The sequence below is a fragment of the Pholis gunnellus genome (genome assembly GCF_910591455.1).
Source record: "Pholis gunnellus genome assembly, chromosome: 2".
Lineage (NCBI taxonomy): Eukaryota > Metazoa > Chordata > Actinopteri > Perciformes > Pholidae > Pholis > Pholis gunnellus.
The window spans coordinates 6332808-6350892 of NC_136536.1; the positions used below are offsets into that span (position 1 = coordinate 6332808).

The window sequence follows — 18085 nt, forward strand, 5'->3', positions numbered from 1 at the left end:
GTCTCCACCTAATAGCAGAGAAGGCGCTCGGTCAATGGAGAGCACTCAATCAATGACCAAGTATATTGATTGGGTCTTCTGTGAATACATTATGCGTGCGTGTGTGTGTACTTGGTGTGCATTAGTAAATGTATTTGTCCTCAGGGAGAAAACAATCGCGCTCGTCTAATTTAGGTTAAATGTAATGGGTGGAGATAAGTGAATGAGAATCTCTAATTTCGTCCCAGAAAAATGAATGTTCACATTAGTCGTCTGTTGGCTACTTCAATTTGCAGTGGGCGACACTAGCAATCACGGAACTCTGCCACCGCATGCGCTGAAAACATAATCAATAGTAAATTCAATCAGCCCATTAGAAACAAGCTTTCAGGTTGTTAAAATCAGTCGGCTCCCCAGGCCTGTCTCATCCCAGAGTGCAGTGCAAGGCTGCATCTCAAGTAGTCCAGGCTGACGGATTTAAAGCTGGTCACCTGTAATGTTTCCAGGCGATACATTCCTCAAGTTTATGTTGGAGTGGCGTACTACACAAAAACCGACGCTGTTCTCTGCTGTGAGAGAAGCCGATCGGCTTGTAGGGTTGCGGCTGTCCTTCACCGACCCAGCCCTGGTGGATGATAGTGCTCACGTTAAGAGAAAAGTCCATATAAACTGTGTGCTGAAGCACGCATTTGTCGACTAATCCGTCATTTTAGCCAACTTCTTCCGTTAACAAGGCATTTTTAAATGCTTTTTCATGCTGAATTACTCATTTCGAAGATGCTTATGTGCACATCTCTGGTAAACACCAGATTTAAGGCGGTGCTTTTGTGTGATTCTTTGCAGAGAAACTCAGTTTTACAGATCTGTCAATAAAATCAACTGGTATGACATCGTATGAGCGTTCGTCCACTAAGAATTCCTTTGGTCCAGAACAGCATTAACCAGTGTGATAGTGTTAAGGAGAGGTTGCCATCAATCTCCAAGAGGGTAGAAATATGAATACAAATGAGAAAAAACTCCCACACACCGTCTCTACTGCTGGAATATTAATCAATGACGCTTCTGACTTTCATCAGGTATCATATATATAAAGAAGAGGAAAGGATTGTAAACAAATAATTGTGACAATGTTATGCAACACAAAACACTGCAGCACATTCCTTTATGGAGCCGCCAACTATCCAAAGGTCAAAAAGAGAAAACGATGTGTAAATAAGGGCAAGATAATACATCTTACAATACTAATAGGGGCGAAAGTTAGCTGGAAACGTCCAAAACTACAAATCTGAAAAAAAAGAATTTAAAAATAAAAAATTAGAGAAGAAACTATTTAATACATTGTGTAGTGTTGTAGACGTTTTGTCCTGAAATGACTTTTATTTTGTTGTTTTGATTAGAACTATTGGATGTGTCTTTCTGATCCGACTAATGTTGGACACTGCACCCTCAACATGTCACCAAACACCACAGCACACAAACTAAAGTGGAACAACACATGAATGGGCAAAGCTAGATAATTAACTACAGATTTAATTGCCGCCTCTCAAAACAACAGCGTGAGAGATATGCTTCCAACAATCTACATTTGCAGGTTTCAGGAGAATACATAATCTTGAATAATTTCTTTATTTATCAGTTGTCATGGTGGCTGCTCTTGGCCCTAATTGCTGCAGGCCCCTTTTCTTCCTCTGAGTAGCCTCCAGGGCACAGTCTTTTTTATACAAGAGGTACAATCATTTCACTCAAGAGCTTTTCGCAAGTACTATCACTAGCCTCCCCTTGTTCCCTTTGTAAGCACCATCATTTCCTGTCCCCACTCATGCTCTTTTTTTTTTACCTACTATAATACTGAATTGTATAGATCACACATTATACATCGAGTTTTTCAACAGTATATTTAACAAGTAGGAACGAGTAAATTCCTCTCTTGAAAAATCGGTGTAGAGCTGTAATCAACCACCAGGGATCACAAATAAATAAATAAAAGTACTAACACGATCAGATGGGCAGGTAATTATTATATTTGTGTGGTCATGAAGCTTTTAAGTGCACAGTGCAAGCAACTTATTTATGAAGCATAACAGCATGGTAGTAACAGGTCATTTCCCAGGGCTGACACATTCAAGTGTATCTGACTGAGTTCATAAAGAATGAAGAACACAAACATCAGTTCTTCCTCCTGTCCTCTGCTGCCGTGAATCACTGCCTGCAGGTACGCTGGTAGATGGAGGAGGGGCTGCTTTGTCTTAGTCAGCATAAGAATTTGCCAACTTTTAAGATACTCGTCAAACTAAGCAAAATAGTTTGACAACATACAGACAGCTTTTGTTCTACCTTGTGTAGCCGAGGGTTACGTTGCACCTACACTTTATGATGGTAATATAATACTAACACAGAGGATCTGTAGCATGAACTATAGACTGTGTATGAGAAGTGGACTCAAGACGTCACAAATTGGTTCGTGGACTGCCGTTTTGAAGCCTCTAGTTTGGCATTTTTTGCCAACTTGGTTTTTGGCAACCAGAAGTAACACAAGAGGGTGGCTAATATTACACTGGCATCCTGAATAAAACATTGTAGGCGACCAAAAAGGTTACACACTGAACGATTACTGTGAATGGTTTAAAAGGTAGCCAAGCCCTGAAGCATATACTGACGATTTTATTCTAAATGGGACCAAAGTAAATGAACTTCATGCTGTATTGAAGAAGACTTAAAAACTAGTGATTGAGACCATAAACTCATGTTTAAGATGTTTATTGAGAAGTAGGGTCATTTTCATACAGACTTTTCTTTGTAACCAGAGGAGTCGCCCCCTATTGGCCATTTGAAGGAATGCAAGTTCAAGAAACTTCTACGGCATTGGGTTCACTTTTCGGAAACCAAAGGTTGCTACCTGCAAGACGGCCACAACATTATAACTCCAACCTAGGCAACAAAAGCAATTCCATGATTTAACAGCCTATTCAAAGTACTCTTGTCCATAAACATTATTTATTATATAAACCATTGGAACATTAAAATGATCCTGAACATAACTAGGCTCTTTCTGATAACAATGTTATCGTTTTTATGGAGCTACAGCATGTTAGATAACCTAGTAGTTCATTCTGAGCTAAAGGGAAAAAAAGTCAATGTTCGAATAATTTTCGTGGACAACACAAGATTTTCTTGTCCTTCCATTTGACCAGTTCTCACATTTTCCATGACTTTTCCATGACTGGAAAATTGGTCAACTGTCAGCACCACTGTGTGTGCTTAGACACGCTAAGAAACAAACAGCCCTGTCCTTGCACTGCAGTGTTTAAAAAACAAACATTTGGCTGCTTCGCTTACAAACTTGTTGATATTTCCAAACAGGGTTTTCATGGTTATTGTCACATGGCAGAAAATGCTCTTTCAGGATGAGGACTAACCAATGAGTTTGGCAAATGTAGCGCTATATTGGAGAGGAGCTGAAGTGTGAGCTCAATGTCCAACCGCCTCAAACAGTGAAATGAAAAACATCACTCTTACTAGAGCCCCGATGTACACGGCTTCAGAATGTGGAGAAATCACAAGCTTAACATGCTCCTGGTTATGGTTGCTAAGCTGTGACTGGACAATCGTTGTTAGGGGGAGGGGTTTAGTTTTATTTTTTCTAGATCTCTACATTTCAAATTTGAAAACTGTGCTATCAAGCTTATAGAATTGCACAGCCAGTTTGCCCTCCATTCTTTTAAAACCTTTCTGCTTCTGTCGGTTTCTACAGAAGAATGAGCGGAATCCCAGAAACTCCTGGTTAATTAAACATGTGAGGTTCACAGAAAATACAAACAGAAGTTTGACTTTCTCCCTGGTTCAAATGTGAACTGTTTGCCGTGTAGAATCCAATAATTCTGAAGTTTGCTGATCTGATCTGCTCAGAGCACTCGCTGTACATCACACTATTTCACGCTGCTGAACCATAAAATACGAGGCAACACGAACGAGAACTGGCTGATACGACAAAGTGGTAACAATAGAAAAATGTTGCACTGGATCGTGGCGTGAGATTCTCCATGACAGTTGCATTTGTCAGACATGAACAGGGCTGATACATCAAGCATAAATACTCAAACTCCTCAAATCTACCAGGTTGAAAATGATACGACATGAAAGCAGGAGAGGAAATTGTTAAGTGATTTACTTTTTGTATTGTAAAACATGAAACATGCTGGAAAGACAGAGAGAGAGAGTAAATCAATTTGCAAACAGTCCAGCCATTTCATGTCGCATTTCATGCAGCATTTCATCCATGCAGCCATTTCATGCAGCATTTCCCATCATTAGAGTTTTCTGACAGGGGTGTTGGCAACAACAAAAGCCTCTGCAGGTGCACTGCCTCATGTTCGCGTCATTCCAGCACACACAGTGAGGTTCAAAATTTGAACGGATCAAACTGGCTCGAGTCACTCTGTTGCTCTGCATCCCTGCAGACATGAGTCATCCAGGCTACCAGACACGGGTATGTGCCTGCATGCCTGCTCAATTGTCTGCTGTCCATTGCTCACTGAAAACATCAAGGACAACAAGTGCTGCTAAGCAATGTTCTCTCACCTATTTGATTCTTGTAAGATGCGACACAAATATCAAGGTTCAAGTAAAAGAGATGGCAGACAACAACAAAGAGAGATGTTCTCTTCACTGCGGTTATTACGATTGACTTGCAGTGGTTTAGAATCATCACCCTGTATGATATTACTGGGGAAAAGATGTCCTTTTTTTTTACACTCAATGTCTTAGTTTAGATGATTCCTCATTCGCGATCCATAGCTTACTGCTGCAACAATGAGTCCGCTTCATCTGACCGGCCGTGTGTTTGGAGGCTATGATGGCAAGCACTGCATCTATTTCTGTCCCTTGGGAGATGATGCCCTTAATTAGAACAAGAAGATGGGAGGGGCTTGTAATGGCTGTCAACCCAAGTTTGGCCCGATTCCCAATGTCCACACTTCAGGACTCACAGACTTGGAGGCACGTTCCTGCGGAGTGTGTTCGGGGGTTTAGAGCTGTCGAGTGCCTGAAGGAAATGCCCACCACTCAGCTTTGTGACGTTACACACGGAGAAAAAAGGCAAATAAAGAGGAGGGCACATGGGTATTCAATTGCTAATGAAATGTACACAGAAACACTACAAGGATTTAAGATTATACATAAAAAAGTCATGAAATCATGGGCTGTATTACATACCTGGTTTACAATTACCTCTCGTTTGAAAGGAGAAGAGCCTGGAAGACGTTCAAATCACGGGGTAGAAACCATCAAATTAAAACCTGCATTGTACATGACATGTTTTGGAGTCATCAAGGTAATGTTATTTGTTGCTAAAAAGTGCTATCCCACTCATATGTACTGTTTTAAGCTCTTGCAGCCTTTCACACCATTCACCAGGTGAGGGCTTCAAATGGCTTCTTTTGTCCAGACAACTGGCCAAAACACTTAAATGTAACAAAAGCAAAGGTAGCAAATCCTAAAATTTGAAAAAGGTGGAAACATAAACATTTGGTTTACAAAGGATTTTTTCATTTATTAGAATAGTTTTTAACTTAATTAAAAAAATGTATCAATATATATTTAATAGTGAACACTATAGACTAAAATTCTAGGCATCACAAAGATTTCAAAAGAATTGACATTCTAGTTTCCTGCTTCTTTGAACGAAAAGGTCGCAAGAAAAACAATTTGCCTTCATTTAAAAGAAAATATCGAGCAAGGGCATTCAGTGTGACCTGGAGCCTTCTAGATCATTGTGTTCTTTCAGAATCTCAAGGTTTGCCTTGAAGAAAACTCCTGGAGCCCTCACAAAACACACTATTGCAAGGTTTGATTCTCATTTACGTCAATGCTCGTTTTGCACTGCTGACTAACCTTGGCGCAGCACATCTCCACATCCAGTTACTGTTTGTCTGTTTCCATCCATCAGACAATGGAGCCGCAATTCTAGACTCGAGTCTGAACACGCAGCATGTGTCTGGATGTGGATGTGTTCTGGTAGTTCTTCAGGTTTTGAGGAAGGATGATATCTGCTAAAACTAAATATCAAAGGCACTACATTATTAAAGATGTATTAAAGCATGACGACTGTAAGATCAAAAAGATTTACAGTCATATTTCAACAGACAGTGCAAACAAATTAGACACCTTTCAGAAATATAGGTAAAAGACTACATTATAGGATTATGTTTAGACAATGTAATAGGGCTGTCCTCGACCAAAGACACTCAATACGATTTTGGCGATCAGTTGATTTAATTTAACTAACAGCTTTGTAAAACCGAGCTTCTCCACCACCAATCACACAAAAGCACCACTTTGAACTCTGTGTTAACCAGAGATATGCTCGTTATTTTCCTGAAAGTAATTCATTCAGCATGAAAAAGCCTAAAAATGACTGCTCGACCTGCGACATAGTTTAAATAACATAGACTACAGGGGCTCAACCTTATTGGATCCCGGCACGGAAAGCGTGGTCTTGTGGACCAGTGTGTTGGTGGAATGGTGTGCGTAACCAAACTCCTTTAAAAGATCCCCTCCAGACCTATTTAAAAGGTGTATAAAAATAATCTATCTGTAAGAACAATTCTGCCTGATATGGGTTTTTCTTCATTGTTCTGCCTTCCTTGACGACGTCAGTCAAAATATTCATGCATGTAATTAGAAGCCGCTCCGTGGTACAGTACTTCCACCCAGAACGTTTTCTTAATTATTGGCTGTGACCTCGCTGTGATCATGCGAAGGACACAGAGACTAAGACTCGACAAAAGCATGGCAATAACACAGATGACGAGCCTCGAGCTAACATTACAGTCAGTTCTCTGTAGGTTCATCATCACTGTCACAGCTGTACCTGTGGATATTTTGCTTTGGGTATGCAATAAAATGTAACTATGAAGGCCAAGGCCACATGAGAGTACAATGAGCCTAAGGGCCCCTACCCACCAAGCACCATCACGACTCAACTATTGCCCCGTCCAACCTGCACGGACATCATCAACGCTTAAATACAATGAGCAGCTTGCAAACAATAATGCATCAACAATCACTCCCTTTGTGCCAATATTCATCTCTCTCACACATAATGCATGCATAAGCACTTACACACATAGAGAGAGACAGAGTGTCAATGGAGAACTTCCTTTTCTTTACGAGAGTCAGTCGCCTCTAACACTTCACTCAGTCAGTCAGTAAGAAATCTGAGTCAGATGTACAGCTGATAGAAAAAGTTTTCTTTCCTCTCCTGGCAGGTTGTGTCGAGAGTAAAAAAAACAAAAGAAAATCCCTGCTGCCATTCAATTTACGCATGGAGCTTCCCGGTGGCTCCTCTCTCTGTGAATTTCATTTTTATATTACTGTGCATGCTGTCTCACCGTCACTCCGAATGGAACGGAGCCATCTTTTGTGATATTCGTAACACCTGGGCTTTTCCCACTATTACGAGTCAAAATGTCTGTGAAAAGGGCCTAAAGCAGAAATTGTCACAAATGGCCTTGAATTTTTCTCGATTATTCCTCCTTTTCTTCACTCTATTCCACCCCTGATCTCCACTGAAATACTGCACTTTATAATAGAGCAGGTGGGAAAAAAAGCTTTGGTAAAACACCCATATACGGACTTCACATACAGATTACAATCTTCAGTCTAATTCCGTGGCTCTCAAACTGAGATCTATGGGGTCACACTATGATTAAAAGGATCAGAAAGGAAAAAAACAACATTTCTGTTGCACACAAATATGTGTGACTTTTAGTAGTTGTGTTATTTTCTTTTTTTCGTTGAATTACTGGATACTTTCACCATAAAAGTCCTTCACATCCAACATTTTATGAGGTCATAAACTAGGGATCACAAGCACATATTGCTGCCATATTGCTACATTTTAACGGGCCAAAAGCCAAAAAAAGAGTTGGGAACCACTGTTCCTACTGACCTGCATGTCTTTGGACAGTGATGGAAACCTGAAGGAAACCTAAACATGCAAACTGTATACAGAATCTTTTGGCTGTTATCTGAGCCTCTGAGGCATCTTGCCATTAATGGGCCAAATGTCTAAATCTTTGAGTAAACGAGAGAGAAAGAGTGTTTCAAAGAGACAGAGAGTAACACATTAAAATGAGAGAGGCTGTGACAGCCACGGAAGGAGACAGACTGTCTATCCATGCTTCACGTTGCCTGTAGCACACATTTACAGAATAACTGGGGATATTCAAGCTGCTTAAACATTCAGAGTCTTGTCACTGATGTTAAATTGCCTTTTCTTAGCGAGCAAATACTGGGGGAGCACATAGATAATAACAACAAGACAAAAAAACTATTCATCTGTTGAAAGCTGGCACTTGTTTTGAATGAAGTGTCTGTTGAGATAAGAAATGGCTGCCACAGACATCTTACAAGTCGTGCAAACAAAACCTGATTTCACTTTATCAACCGCTGCATGTCGCTTTTTATCTGATCATGACGCACTGTTAACAGCGTCTTGTGTTGGGCTTGTCTTGCCACAAACCTGTGAATGAGAGAGTGGAAGGGCCAAGCATTTGTTGAGCTAACCTTAAAGATACTATATGAAACGGTTTACATGTATTTTGTATCTTTGTTCTGCCAATGTGTGAAAGGACTGTAATGTCATTTAAACACTGAGACCTTCACAGACTTTCTCGGTGGCCTGTAACAGCCTGTGGACTGATTTATATGTAAAGGAATTGGAATGGCTTTGCCAGGTAAATCCAAAGATGTGGTTGGCTAATTGATTAGCATGCCATTAACAAATTCCGTTATCAGCTAACGTTATGAAGCTAAGGTTAGCCAGCTAGCCGTAACTTAGCTATGCAGCATGGATCTGGTGTTGGGTGCTTTGTAACGTTAGCTAATAAAATAACTTGCAAACGGCAAGCTTGTTAGTTTCATGGAGCCTGTGATCCAAATAAAATAAAGGACCATTACAGATATCAAAGTTATTCCAAATATGATACATGATTGTAATGTAATGTCTCAATCGTGCGTACAGAGTGCGAGCAGACACGCTAGCAACAGGATGTTGATTGCAGTTCACTTAACGGCCACCGGTGTCATGAATAACAAGGACTTTCAGAAAGTTCCACATAGCAACAGCACAAATGACTCAAGTTCTGCTCCTTTACGTACTTGTTACAGAACAATAACATTTCAGTAATAATAAAAGCCTGTAAAAGCATAGTGTGGCCAATTCTCACTAGAGCACCCTTATTAGCACAGCAAATTGATTATGGTCACTCTTTTCACTTTTCCACACGATGTGTTACATACGCTATTATTTCGAATTACTCTTTCAAATCATTCTTTGATGATACAGATACAATTAGTTGCTGTAATACAAATTGCTCCATTACTTCCAAAAGTTTTTTTCCCCCCTCAAGCTGAGTAGAGATCGAAATCAGGGGGATTTAATCGTCCTTAAAAAGCTTCAACCTTCAAAGCACAGGAAAAGTGACTGACACAGAGCATCTCCTGCACTGAGACAAATGAACCCGTACAAGAGGGTGTCAGTGGTTTTGGATTGACAGCAATAAGCTCTTAAGACATTTTCACAAAGAGCGAAAAAGTGTCAAATGTTATCTGTCACTTCAACGATCACTTGTCGTCGTCGTCCCTGTTTCTGACTACAAAATATGTCGTATTTCCAAAGGGGATTTGTTGGCAAAGCTTTGTCAGACAACTGCTTTTAAAACTTTGCTAAGTGTCTCTCAAATTACGTTTCCATCACATTCAGGGAAATAACAATGAGTAAAACTTCTGTACTTGTTCTCATAATTATCTTCCTTTTTAAAAAATGTTGAGCTTTGAGGACTTTACACACCAGGGGTGGGACGAATAAATGACACGAGAATATGAAATACTTGACTGCTAATACTTCGCATCGAAACTATTCATTCTGGCAGCGATGCCAATATGCAAAAGTTGCAGCACTTGTTCAATAACTGATTTGAATGGATTCCCACAGGTCTGTCTGAGGTAAATCGTTGTGTAGCCCCGAGCTAATGCGAGATATTTCATTGAGTTTACTTTTACCGAAATTGTCTGAGTAAATTTGAGTCCTCTATGGTTGCCTTTGTCAATGTTGAAAGGAGTAATAAAGTTTCCCGCCTTGGTTCAGACCACAGAGAATCCGTGTTGTTGTACAGTACGAGTGTATATTTTGAATATGTCCGTCCCGCAAAGCGTGATTGGTCCATTATTTGTGACGTAATATCTGTCAAAGTTCTCATGACAAAAACAGTTTGACGTACAAATGAATTAATCGTACAAAAAAAGAACTCCCCCTTTGCGTAAAGTCCTTTAAGAATCAATTAATGAAAAAAAAAGTTAAATATATGAGTTGACGCAAGGAGCTTTACAAAATCAGGTCATAAACGACATTTATACCTCAGTCGTTCTCTCTGTTGACCGATTTCTGTAAAAAGCCTTTTTCAGACAAGGAATATGTTATCTTTCTGTAAAAGTGAAAACTTTTTTCATTCAGAGATTCAGACGTTTCTTTTTGTGTTATTGTTCCTCACAGCTTCATTCAGACATGGCAGCACATTTCCTTAAAGAGCCACAGTGCTTGTGACATATTTGTTACCAGTTGCAAGTGAGAGTGAGAGAACAGCTGAGAGTTAAAAAATATCATCATGTTAATTAAAGAAGAAGACTTGTCTTTTCTCTCACAGGCTGCAAAGTGAATCTACCGATTTATTTTGATAATGATAAACACATTTGAATATGAAGTTATTAGAAAGTGAGGTTTACTGCCTGACACTTTACAAGTTAAGATGGGACCTTTCCTTTTAATCCTATGACCTTTTTGTGCTTTGCTGTATATTGATTTATTCATATATGCAGTTGGAATTAAAATTGGACAGATTATTACTGTGGTTATAAGTCTGAACATGCACAGTGCTTTTTTCAGCCATGTGACCGACATGTTCATTTGCCATCAGATAAACCTAAAGAGGTGCGTGTCTGAGAGGGCTGTATTTCTACTCAAGCTACCTTTTAAAAAAGGTTGAAACTTTTCCAATCTTGCCGGTTGGTTTCTGTCAGTTCTTTCCGTTTCTTGAAGCAGTCACGGTGTCCTGCTGCCACTCAACCCATCTGGCAGGGCACTGGCTATCAAAAAGCATTACGCTGCTAATTGAAAACTTGCTTGGCGGTTAACACATTTTCAAAGCATTAGAGCAACCGCAGCTATGATTAATATACACCTGTCATTACTAATTACGTTAATGCCGAAGAATGATTCGGCCCGTCTTGCTGTGTCTTCCCCCGTCTCTACTCCATCACACTCTGCTCTCTTGATTAATGGATGTGAGGTGGCCTCGCCTTTAAGGGGACAAACACAAAGAGATCATATAAACAAGACACGAGAGCGTGCACCAAAATAGTCTTGTTGAATAATCTAGAGTGGCTCTTGTCGACGATGAACAGACCTTTATGAGGGAGGTTGCACATTTGGTCAAAAATGACATTTGAATATTCGTTTCCAAAAAAAAAACATCGGTGTTTCGTGCTGAACTTCTTTCTATGTATTCCTGTCACAACATAAAATTATTACGCCATCATTACAGTTGTTGAATTATTTCTTGTTCAGCTTTACAAAGTCCCACTGAATCAAAACACTTTCATTATATCAAATGTATCAATCGGCACTGGCTGATTATTTTACATAAAAAATGTTTTCATATATGTGCACCTGCGTTTTTTTGCGAGTTTAGTGAAGCACACAAATATCCTGCTGTATAATATTTTGAACGTATTAACCGTATCTCTATTGATCGATAAAGGCTTCCAGTCTTCCAGGCAGATTCCACTCACCCGCTACGTTTGGAGGGGAAATAAAATCAGTAATCAATACCACGGAGCCGACAAGAGAACTATTTTGGTTCAGTCAATGTTTGCCGTCAGTCAGCCTGGTGAAGGCAGGTCAGCGAGCTGCTGTCCAGTCAGTCGGGCAGAGACGTCTAGTGGGGATTCGCAGTAAAACGTTGCATTTCCTTTCAAAATTAATGAAAGCGACGTTGACGTGGTGCATTCAGTGCGTGCGGGGCAGACAGCTCCTGCTATACATGCATGTGGAGATTCTGTGATTAATTTAAAAAAAGAAATAGCATATAATCTACAAGCAATTCAACTCCAATCTCTAAAGAAATGCAATCTAGTGAAAAAATGATGGGTTCACAATTGAATAATCAAGCCTCTTGGAAGGCTGTCATTTGGAGGATTTTACACATCTAGTTACCAATGTTCAGTTTTGCATTTTTGACTGATGATGGAGAAGCTTTTATGTTCTGAATATTGTGTCAGTCATATGAAATATTCTAGTCTTGACTCAGCCAGTACATCACAGCATGGGAACATAATGCATGTACGTTAAACTTAATCTGTGTTAAGACATTTTGCAGTATTTATGAATTCAAGTAAGTCTCATGTATAGACTCATTTTCAAGAGCAAATTTCTGTGTTGCCGTTTCCTTTTAGACCACGAGCGGATCGGCAAAGACTCGTCCTACGAACAGGAGGGGAAGGTTCAGTTTGTGATCGACGCGGTTTACGCCATGGCTCACGCTCTGCATAACATGCACAAAGACCTCTGCCCTGGAAAAGTCGGCCTCTGCCCCAAGATGGAGACCATCAACGGCACGCTGCTGCTCAAGTACATCCGCCATGTCAACTTCACAGGTGTGTACTCCTGATTCCACCGAAGGCGGGCTCATGTGCAAAGCTGTTCTACCTTGTGTGTATTGCGTAACGTGTATGTTTTTGGGTTCACCAACATGCTCATAAACAGTGGCTTCCAATTATCAGGCTACTGAATGCAAATTACTGCGAGCACGTAGAAGAGGCAGAGATCCGTAGGAGGGTTGACAGTCAGCAGCAGAACAGCGGGTCTTTATCACAGCGGATGATGTGCAGGAACTGTGCTTAGTGAGATTTCCCGCCTTATCTTGTCAGCGTTGAATTGCCCACGCAAGAGATCTTCTGCTCGAAGTGCGCTGGCTGCCGAGTTAAAATTGTACATAAAACGAGAGCAACATCTCAAACAGGCATCGGGAGTTTTCCAGTGGCGGCCCTATGTAGACTTGAATCCTGACCAATTCAGTGGTCTGTCATCTCAAATCGTTAAATAGACTTATGAACACTAAGGTCACACACACACTAACATCAACTGGAGAGAAGTTTTGACATTAACGCCTGTCTAGTCTCTGTTCCACTACTGTAAATTACTGCAGTCCCTCATCGAGTTTGTCTTCCTTCCTTTAAAAAAACAACTTCCTGGATATTTACTTTACACATTGGAAGACAAATAGGCATCCACTCCTAGAGCTAGACCCTTAAATCAGCCAGGCCAGGATATCAGTCAATAGCAGATGCATCGTAGCAGTGGATTTGTCGGCCGATATGCAACTACAAATTGCTGTACAGACACGCCAGACTAGGTTTGAGGCAATTCTCAAACGTCCTCTCAATCCTGCTCTTATCATTAGCCCTTTGCTTAACCTGCAGCGGTCTAGGGCTTATGGGAAATAGTGTTCTTTTAATGCAGCTATAAACAACAATATTAATTAATATTAGATCAGGTTTTTTTTCTAAAAGACTATTATACATGTGCCGTGAACTGCACAACATACTGTGGAGTAAGTTTATGTACCAGGGCTGACTTTATTTTGGTATTTGATTCTGTTTTTATAAATCTCAATGTGATTTCAAATGAGGTTTTCTTATTTCTGTAACAGAAGTTCCTGTGTCACTTCGGCTTTCTGTAAAACTTAAATGTAAGTGTTCCACTGAGGCCAAGTGGAGAGGCCTCGTACACCATCTGTAACTGCTGTTGTTCAGCAATAAATAATGAAAAAAAACATTTCTAGCACGATAGTGTTATAGCGCCAATCTTAAAATTCCACATTTTAGAGCTAAAGCTGCACCTTATTCTGCACCGTTTGTCGCCAGTCGTCCTGGGTAAGAACAACTACAACGTTTAAATACAGAGCAAAGACTGACTCAACTACACTTGATCTATTTCTGCATGTGTGGATAGTGCCTGAATAATTTACATAAGACAAAAGTCTCCTCTGCACATATACATTTCGTGGATTTTGTGCAGGGATAGCTTCGTTGGTTTAATTGTTTGAGACACAGTGTTTTGTCTTGTGCTATTAATCTTTGATGACTGCTTTTGGAAATCTTGAAGAGGATGAACACTCAAACATTCAGCTCAAGAATGTAGAAAGTGACATTCAGAGGACGTTAATTAACAGTCTCCACACATAACGCATAATTATACAAATGTAGCACTATAACATAGCAACAAGACAGATGCACTTTGAAACTTTGAAAAATGAATTATAGGCTTACAGGTAGAAGCACGGATGCATATTTAAAGGAGGTCATGACAGCAGCATGTGCAGAAGTTTGACCTGCTGGCTTGTGAGGAAATAACAGAAATGTACGCTGAGCGGGTTCCAACTTAGATCAGCGTTAGTGGTTAGAACAACTTGAGCTAATTATACATCGGATGAATAGAGGGTCAAAGTGTTTATGCAATCAAGCAGAATGCAATGCGAGCAAACCTGCGCCACCCTCACAGATGATTATACAGTACAGGAACATTTATTTGTGTGATAATTACTGGGTGGTATCTTCAGGGTGAGGGGCGGTCACGCCTCTGAAAGTGCAGGACAAGAATAATTTGATGTAGATGAGAAAAATAAATAGGAACTTCAGGACGAAGCAAAACGCTTTCCCACTGCTGCAGAATCCAGAGCTCAGTTTGCAGCTGGGCTGAGAGAAAGACAGCTGGAAGCAAGAGATGATGTCATGCACTAGTTCTTACTCGTTAGTCAGGGCTCAATCCTTTTTGGTGAAAGGATAATATAACCTAAACTATCTCAACTATCATTGTCAAAGTCAACCAACAGTCAACTATTGCTTCTCTTAACCACAATAAGGTGCCTTAATCTTAACCAGCTAGTCTTTGAGAGCCTAAACCGAACCAAACATGAACCACAGTGGTCTTAATAACCACATGTATATGAACAGTATTGTCAGACAGCATTGGCCTGCTGACCGAAGCGTTTTATAGTTTTATAAATGGGTGACAAACTATGTATTTTGTTGCCTGGTTTGGATGACTCGTTGGATTTGAGTTTGTTTTGACCTATTTTGTACATCATGTCTTTAAGGCAAGGCAAGTTTATGTGTTTAATGTGATAGGAAATGCATATCTATAGGTTGAGGTGGGAGGGAGGATGTGGAGTTTACTTTATTCAACGTCTCCATCCTCGCTGCTCCAAGTTCCCCATTCCATTTTTCAAGAATTACAAATGGAAAGGCAGTAATTTGAATGATAATATTGTTGTTTCATGAAGGCACAAAGGGCAGAGAGAGAGAGACGGGTGGCAGCAACAGGGATCCGTTTCGTTGGTAAATAAATTGAGGTTATATTGCAGAAAATGGACAAAAACATTGACGATTTGGCATTTACTTCCTCAGATGTGGTTTGGTTTTATGTAAGAGACTTTTAAAGTAGACACAAAGTAATGAAGGGACAACGCAAACATGGATATGAATGTAGTAGTAGTATGGAGGATTCTTGTATTTGTATTAATGTAGTCAACGTAACCTTTATTGTTGGGGATGATAAAGGTTAACTTGACACTTGTGTTTGCAGCAGTTACTTTTTAACCCTAATGGATATTGAAAGGAAGCTTTGCAGCGCTCAGCAGTGTTTTACTGTAGGCCCCATCTTCAAAGTCAAAACATTGTTTACCTGCACCGAGCGTGCTTATTATTATGTAAGCAGGTCAGTCCTCGTTTTTGAAGAATAAAAAAAAGAAGATGAAATTGTTTACAGTTGTATCCTGAAGTCATATTTGGAAGATAGATCTTTTTCTCCCAGCACTGGAGTAAAGCTTTAATCTGAAGTGCTGTTCAGCAGGACTTGTGATATGGAATGAAACTGCAATTCTTTATGCATTCCTTTATTCTTGGTATTGTATTACTGGATGGCTTGTCGGCACTGAAGTCGTTGGGGTTGCTACAGGGATGGCTCGAAAATCAATGCTGCACATTACCGGAATGTTTCCTTGCGTTTAAACAGTCTTTCGGCACAGAGGATTTAAAAAGGTTCGGAGCAAAACAACAGGAATGTTCACATGACCCCAGAGTATTCTGGGAGTTCTCGACAGACGTCCACGCTGACTTAAGGAAAGAGGAAAACCAAGCGCTGTAGATACTGTAGATGAAGTATTCAGAAATGTATTCAGTGGTCCTCAACGCTAGTTATCCTGAGGACATTTTGTTTTATGGAGTAACCTCGTAAGACGTAAACCCGATAGTGAAGCCGTGTTACAAGTGTTGTGATTAAGTTGGCTGTAACATCGGGTTTACTTTGTCTTTTAGATGCAGCTTAGTAAAGGATCTTGCCTGTCCAGGGTAGTAGGAATATTAAGCAGTGCAGAAACTTGTGAGGATACAGTTTGAGAGACTAAATTGTTCCTGAGGTCAGTGTCATTAGAGAGGGAACGCTGAAAAGATAATCAACCCCACGATCGGTCCTTAACTCTGGCCAATTAAACGCCTAATAACCATGTAAGACCCGGCTTCCATTTACAATAGAAATAAATTACAGTCTCCGACGGCTCTGATTCTTTGTATTTCTAAATCAAAGCTTTGCATTTAGGAGGAAAGCGTGGTAATTCTGTTTTCTTTCACTCGTATTGTTAGGTTTGCAGCAAATGCCTTCACCAAAATTCACTGGAACCACCTCTGTGCTTTTAAAGTGCAACGGCAGAATCTGCATCTTATTTTGATTAGTTTTCATGCAACATGTGTAAACACATTTGATTTCTCGTGACTTTGGCTAATGGCTTTTAATGGAGTGGAAGGGTAATTCTTTTTAAAACTGCAAACGTGACATACCGGAAATTACTGTTTTGTTTTGAACGCATTATCAATTCTTGAGAGAGGCTGAGTAGAGCTTTAACTGAGTCTCCTTCAATAGACCAGCTTTAAAATGGAGAGTAAACATCAGGAGGTTTGGAATTTCAACTAGCACACTAGTCGTGGTCGGGAAGATTTTGAGCAAATTTGAAAAAAAGTGATCAGTTCACCAGTTCGGTTCAGTACAAAAGAAAAAAAGGAGCAAATATAACTTTTAGAGATCACTGTTCAGGCTTTTTATACACTTCTTAGAGCTAATGTAAACATAGTCATAATTCATCTCTAATATCTATTGACGTTGTTGTAAAAACATCTCTTTCAAACAAGATTCATTCAAGGTTCTCACCAACACTATATTTAATGAGATTTACTAAACAGAGCCTGAACGCATCATGATGTAACTGAAGGAACCCTTCCTTCGTTAGCTGTTAGCGGTGTTGTTACCGTTAGCTCTGTCATTTTAAACAGAGTGATTGTCTACAATGTAACATTATCAGAGGTCGCGCACTGGCAAAGCATGAACGCCGATGTCCTGATTGAATATTTTACAGAATATTGGCGGATCACGATCGTCAGTAAAACTTTATTTCACACTGTGATGATTAAAGTTAAACGGTGTAATTAATCTGCGGTTCACATGCGTGCCGAACCGTGAGCGGGGGATCCGTACGGGTCACGGATCGGCAGCGGTCCGTTAACACCACCAGTTCACAGCCAGTCACAACTCCAATGAGTAAATGTGAATCATATTTATATGTTCAGTTGTTCTCATCTTATTTATAATTGCATGGTTGTAACAATACAGTCCCTACAGACAGTACAGTTGTGTTAGTTTAGCTCTCAAAGTATAAACTGAATTTTACACACATTTTTTTAACCCAGTTTACCCACTTTAGATTTTAATTAACTAAAATGTGTTACTGTGACCATTCCATTTTTGGTGCATTTGGGCAGAGCTGCAGCTGCTGATGGTGTGTTTTTTCCCCCCTAAATCACCTGGTTTTTATTGCTGAGATTTTTGAGGAAACACTTGTTTTGCAGCGTTTCCTCAAAAATCGGACCTGGTTAATAAAACAAGCCGTTTGTCAATGTTTGCTGGCTCTGCACGAAACACACAATGGGGTTTTTTTTTGCA

General features: G+C 40.0%; 1 protein-coding gene across 1 annotated transcript in view; it reads left to right on the top strand.

Moving 5' to 3' along the window:
- LOC306704185 (metabotropic glutamate receptor 4-like) overlaps positions 1-18085 on the top strand; it is a 117017-nt gene that overhangs the window by 87167 nt on the left and 11765 nt on the right. The window contains exon 6 of the mRNA XM_079170429.1: positions 12490-12690. Within this exon, the coding sequence (XP_079026555.1) occupies positions 12490-12690 (201 nt within the window). The remainder of the gene's footprint in view (positions 1-12489; positions 12691-18085) is intronic.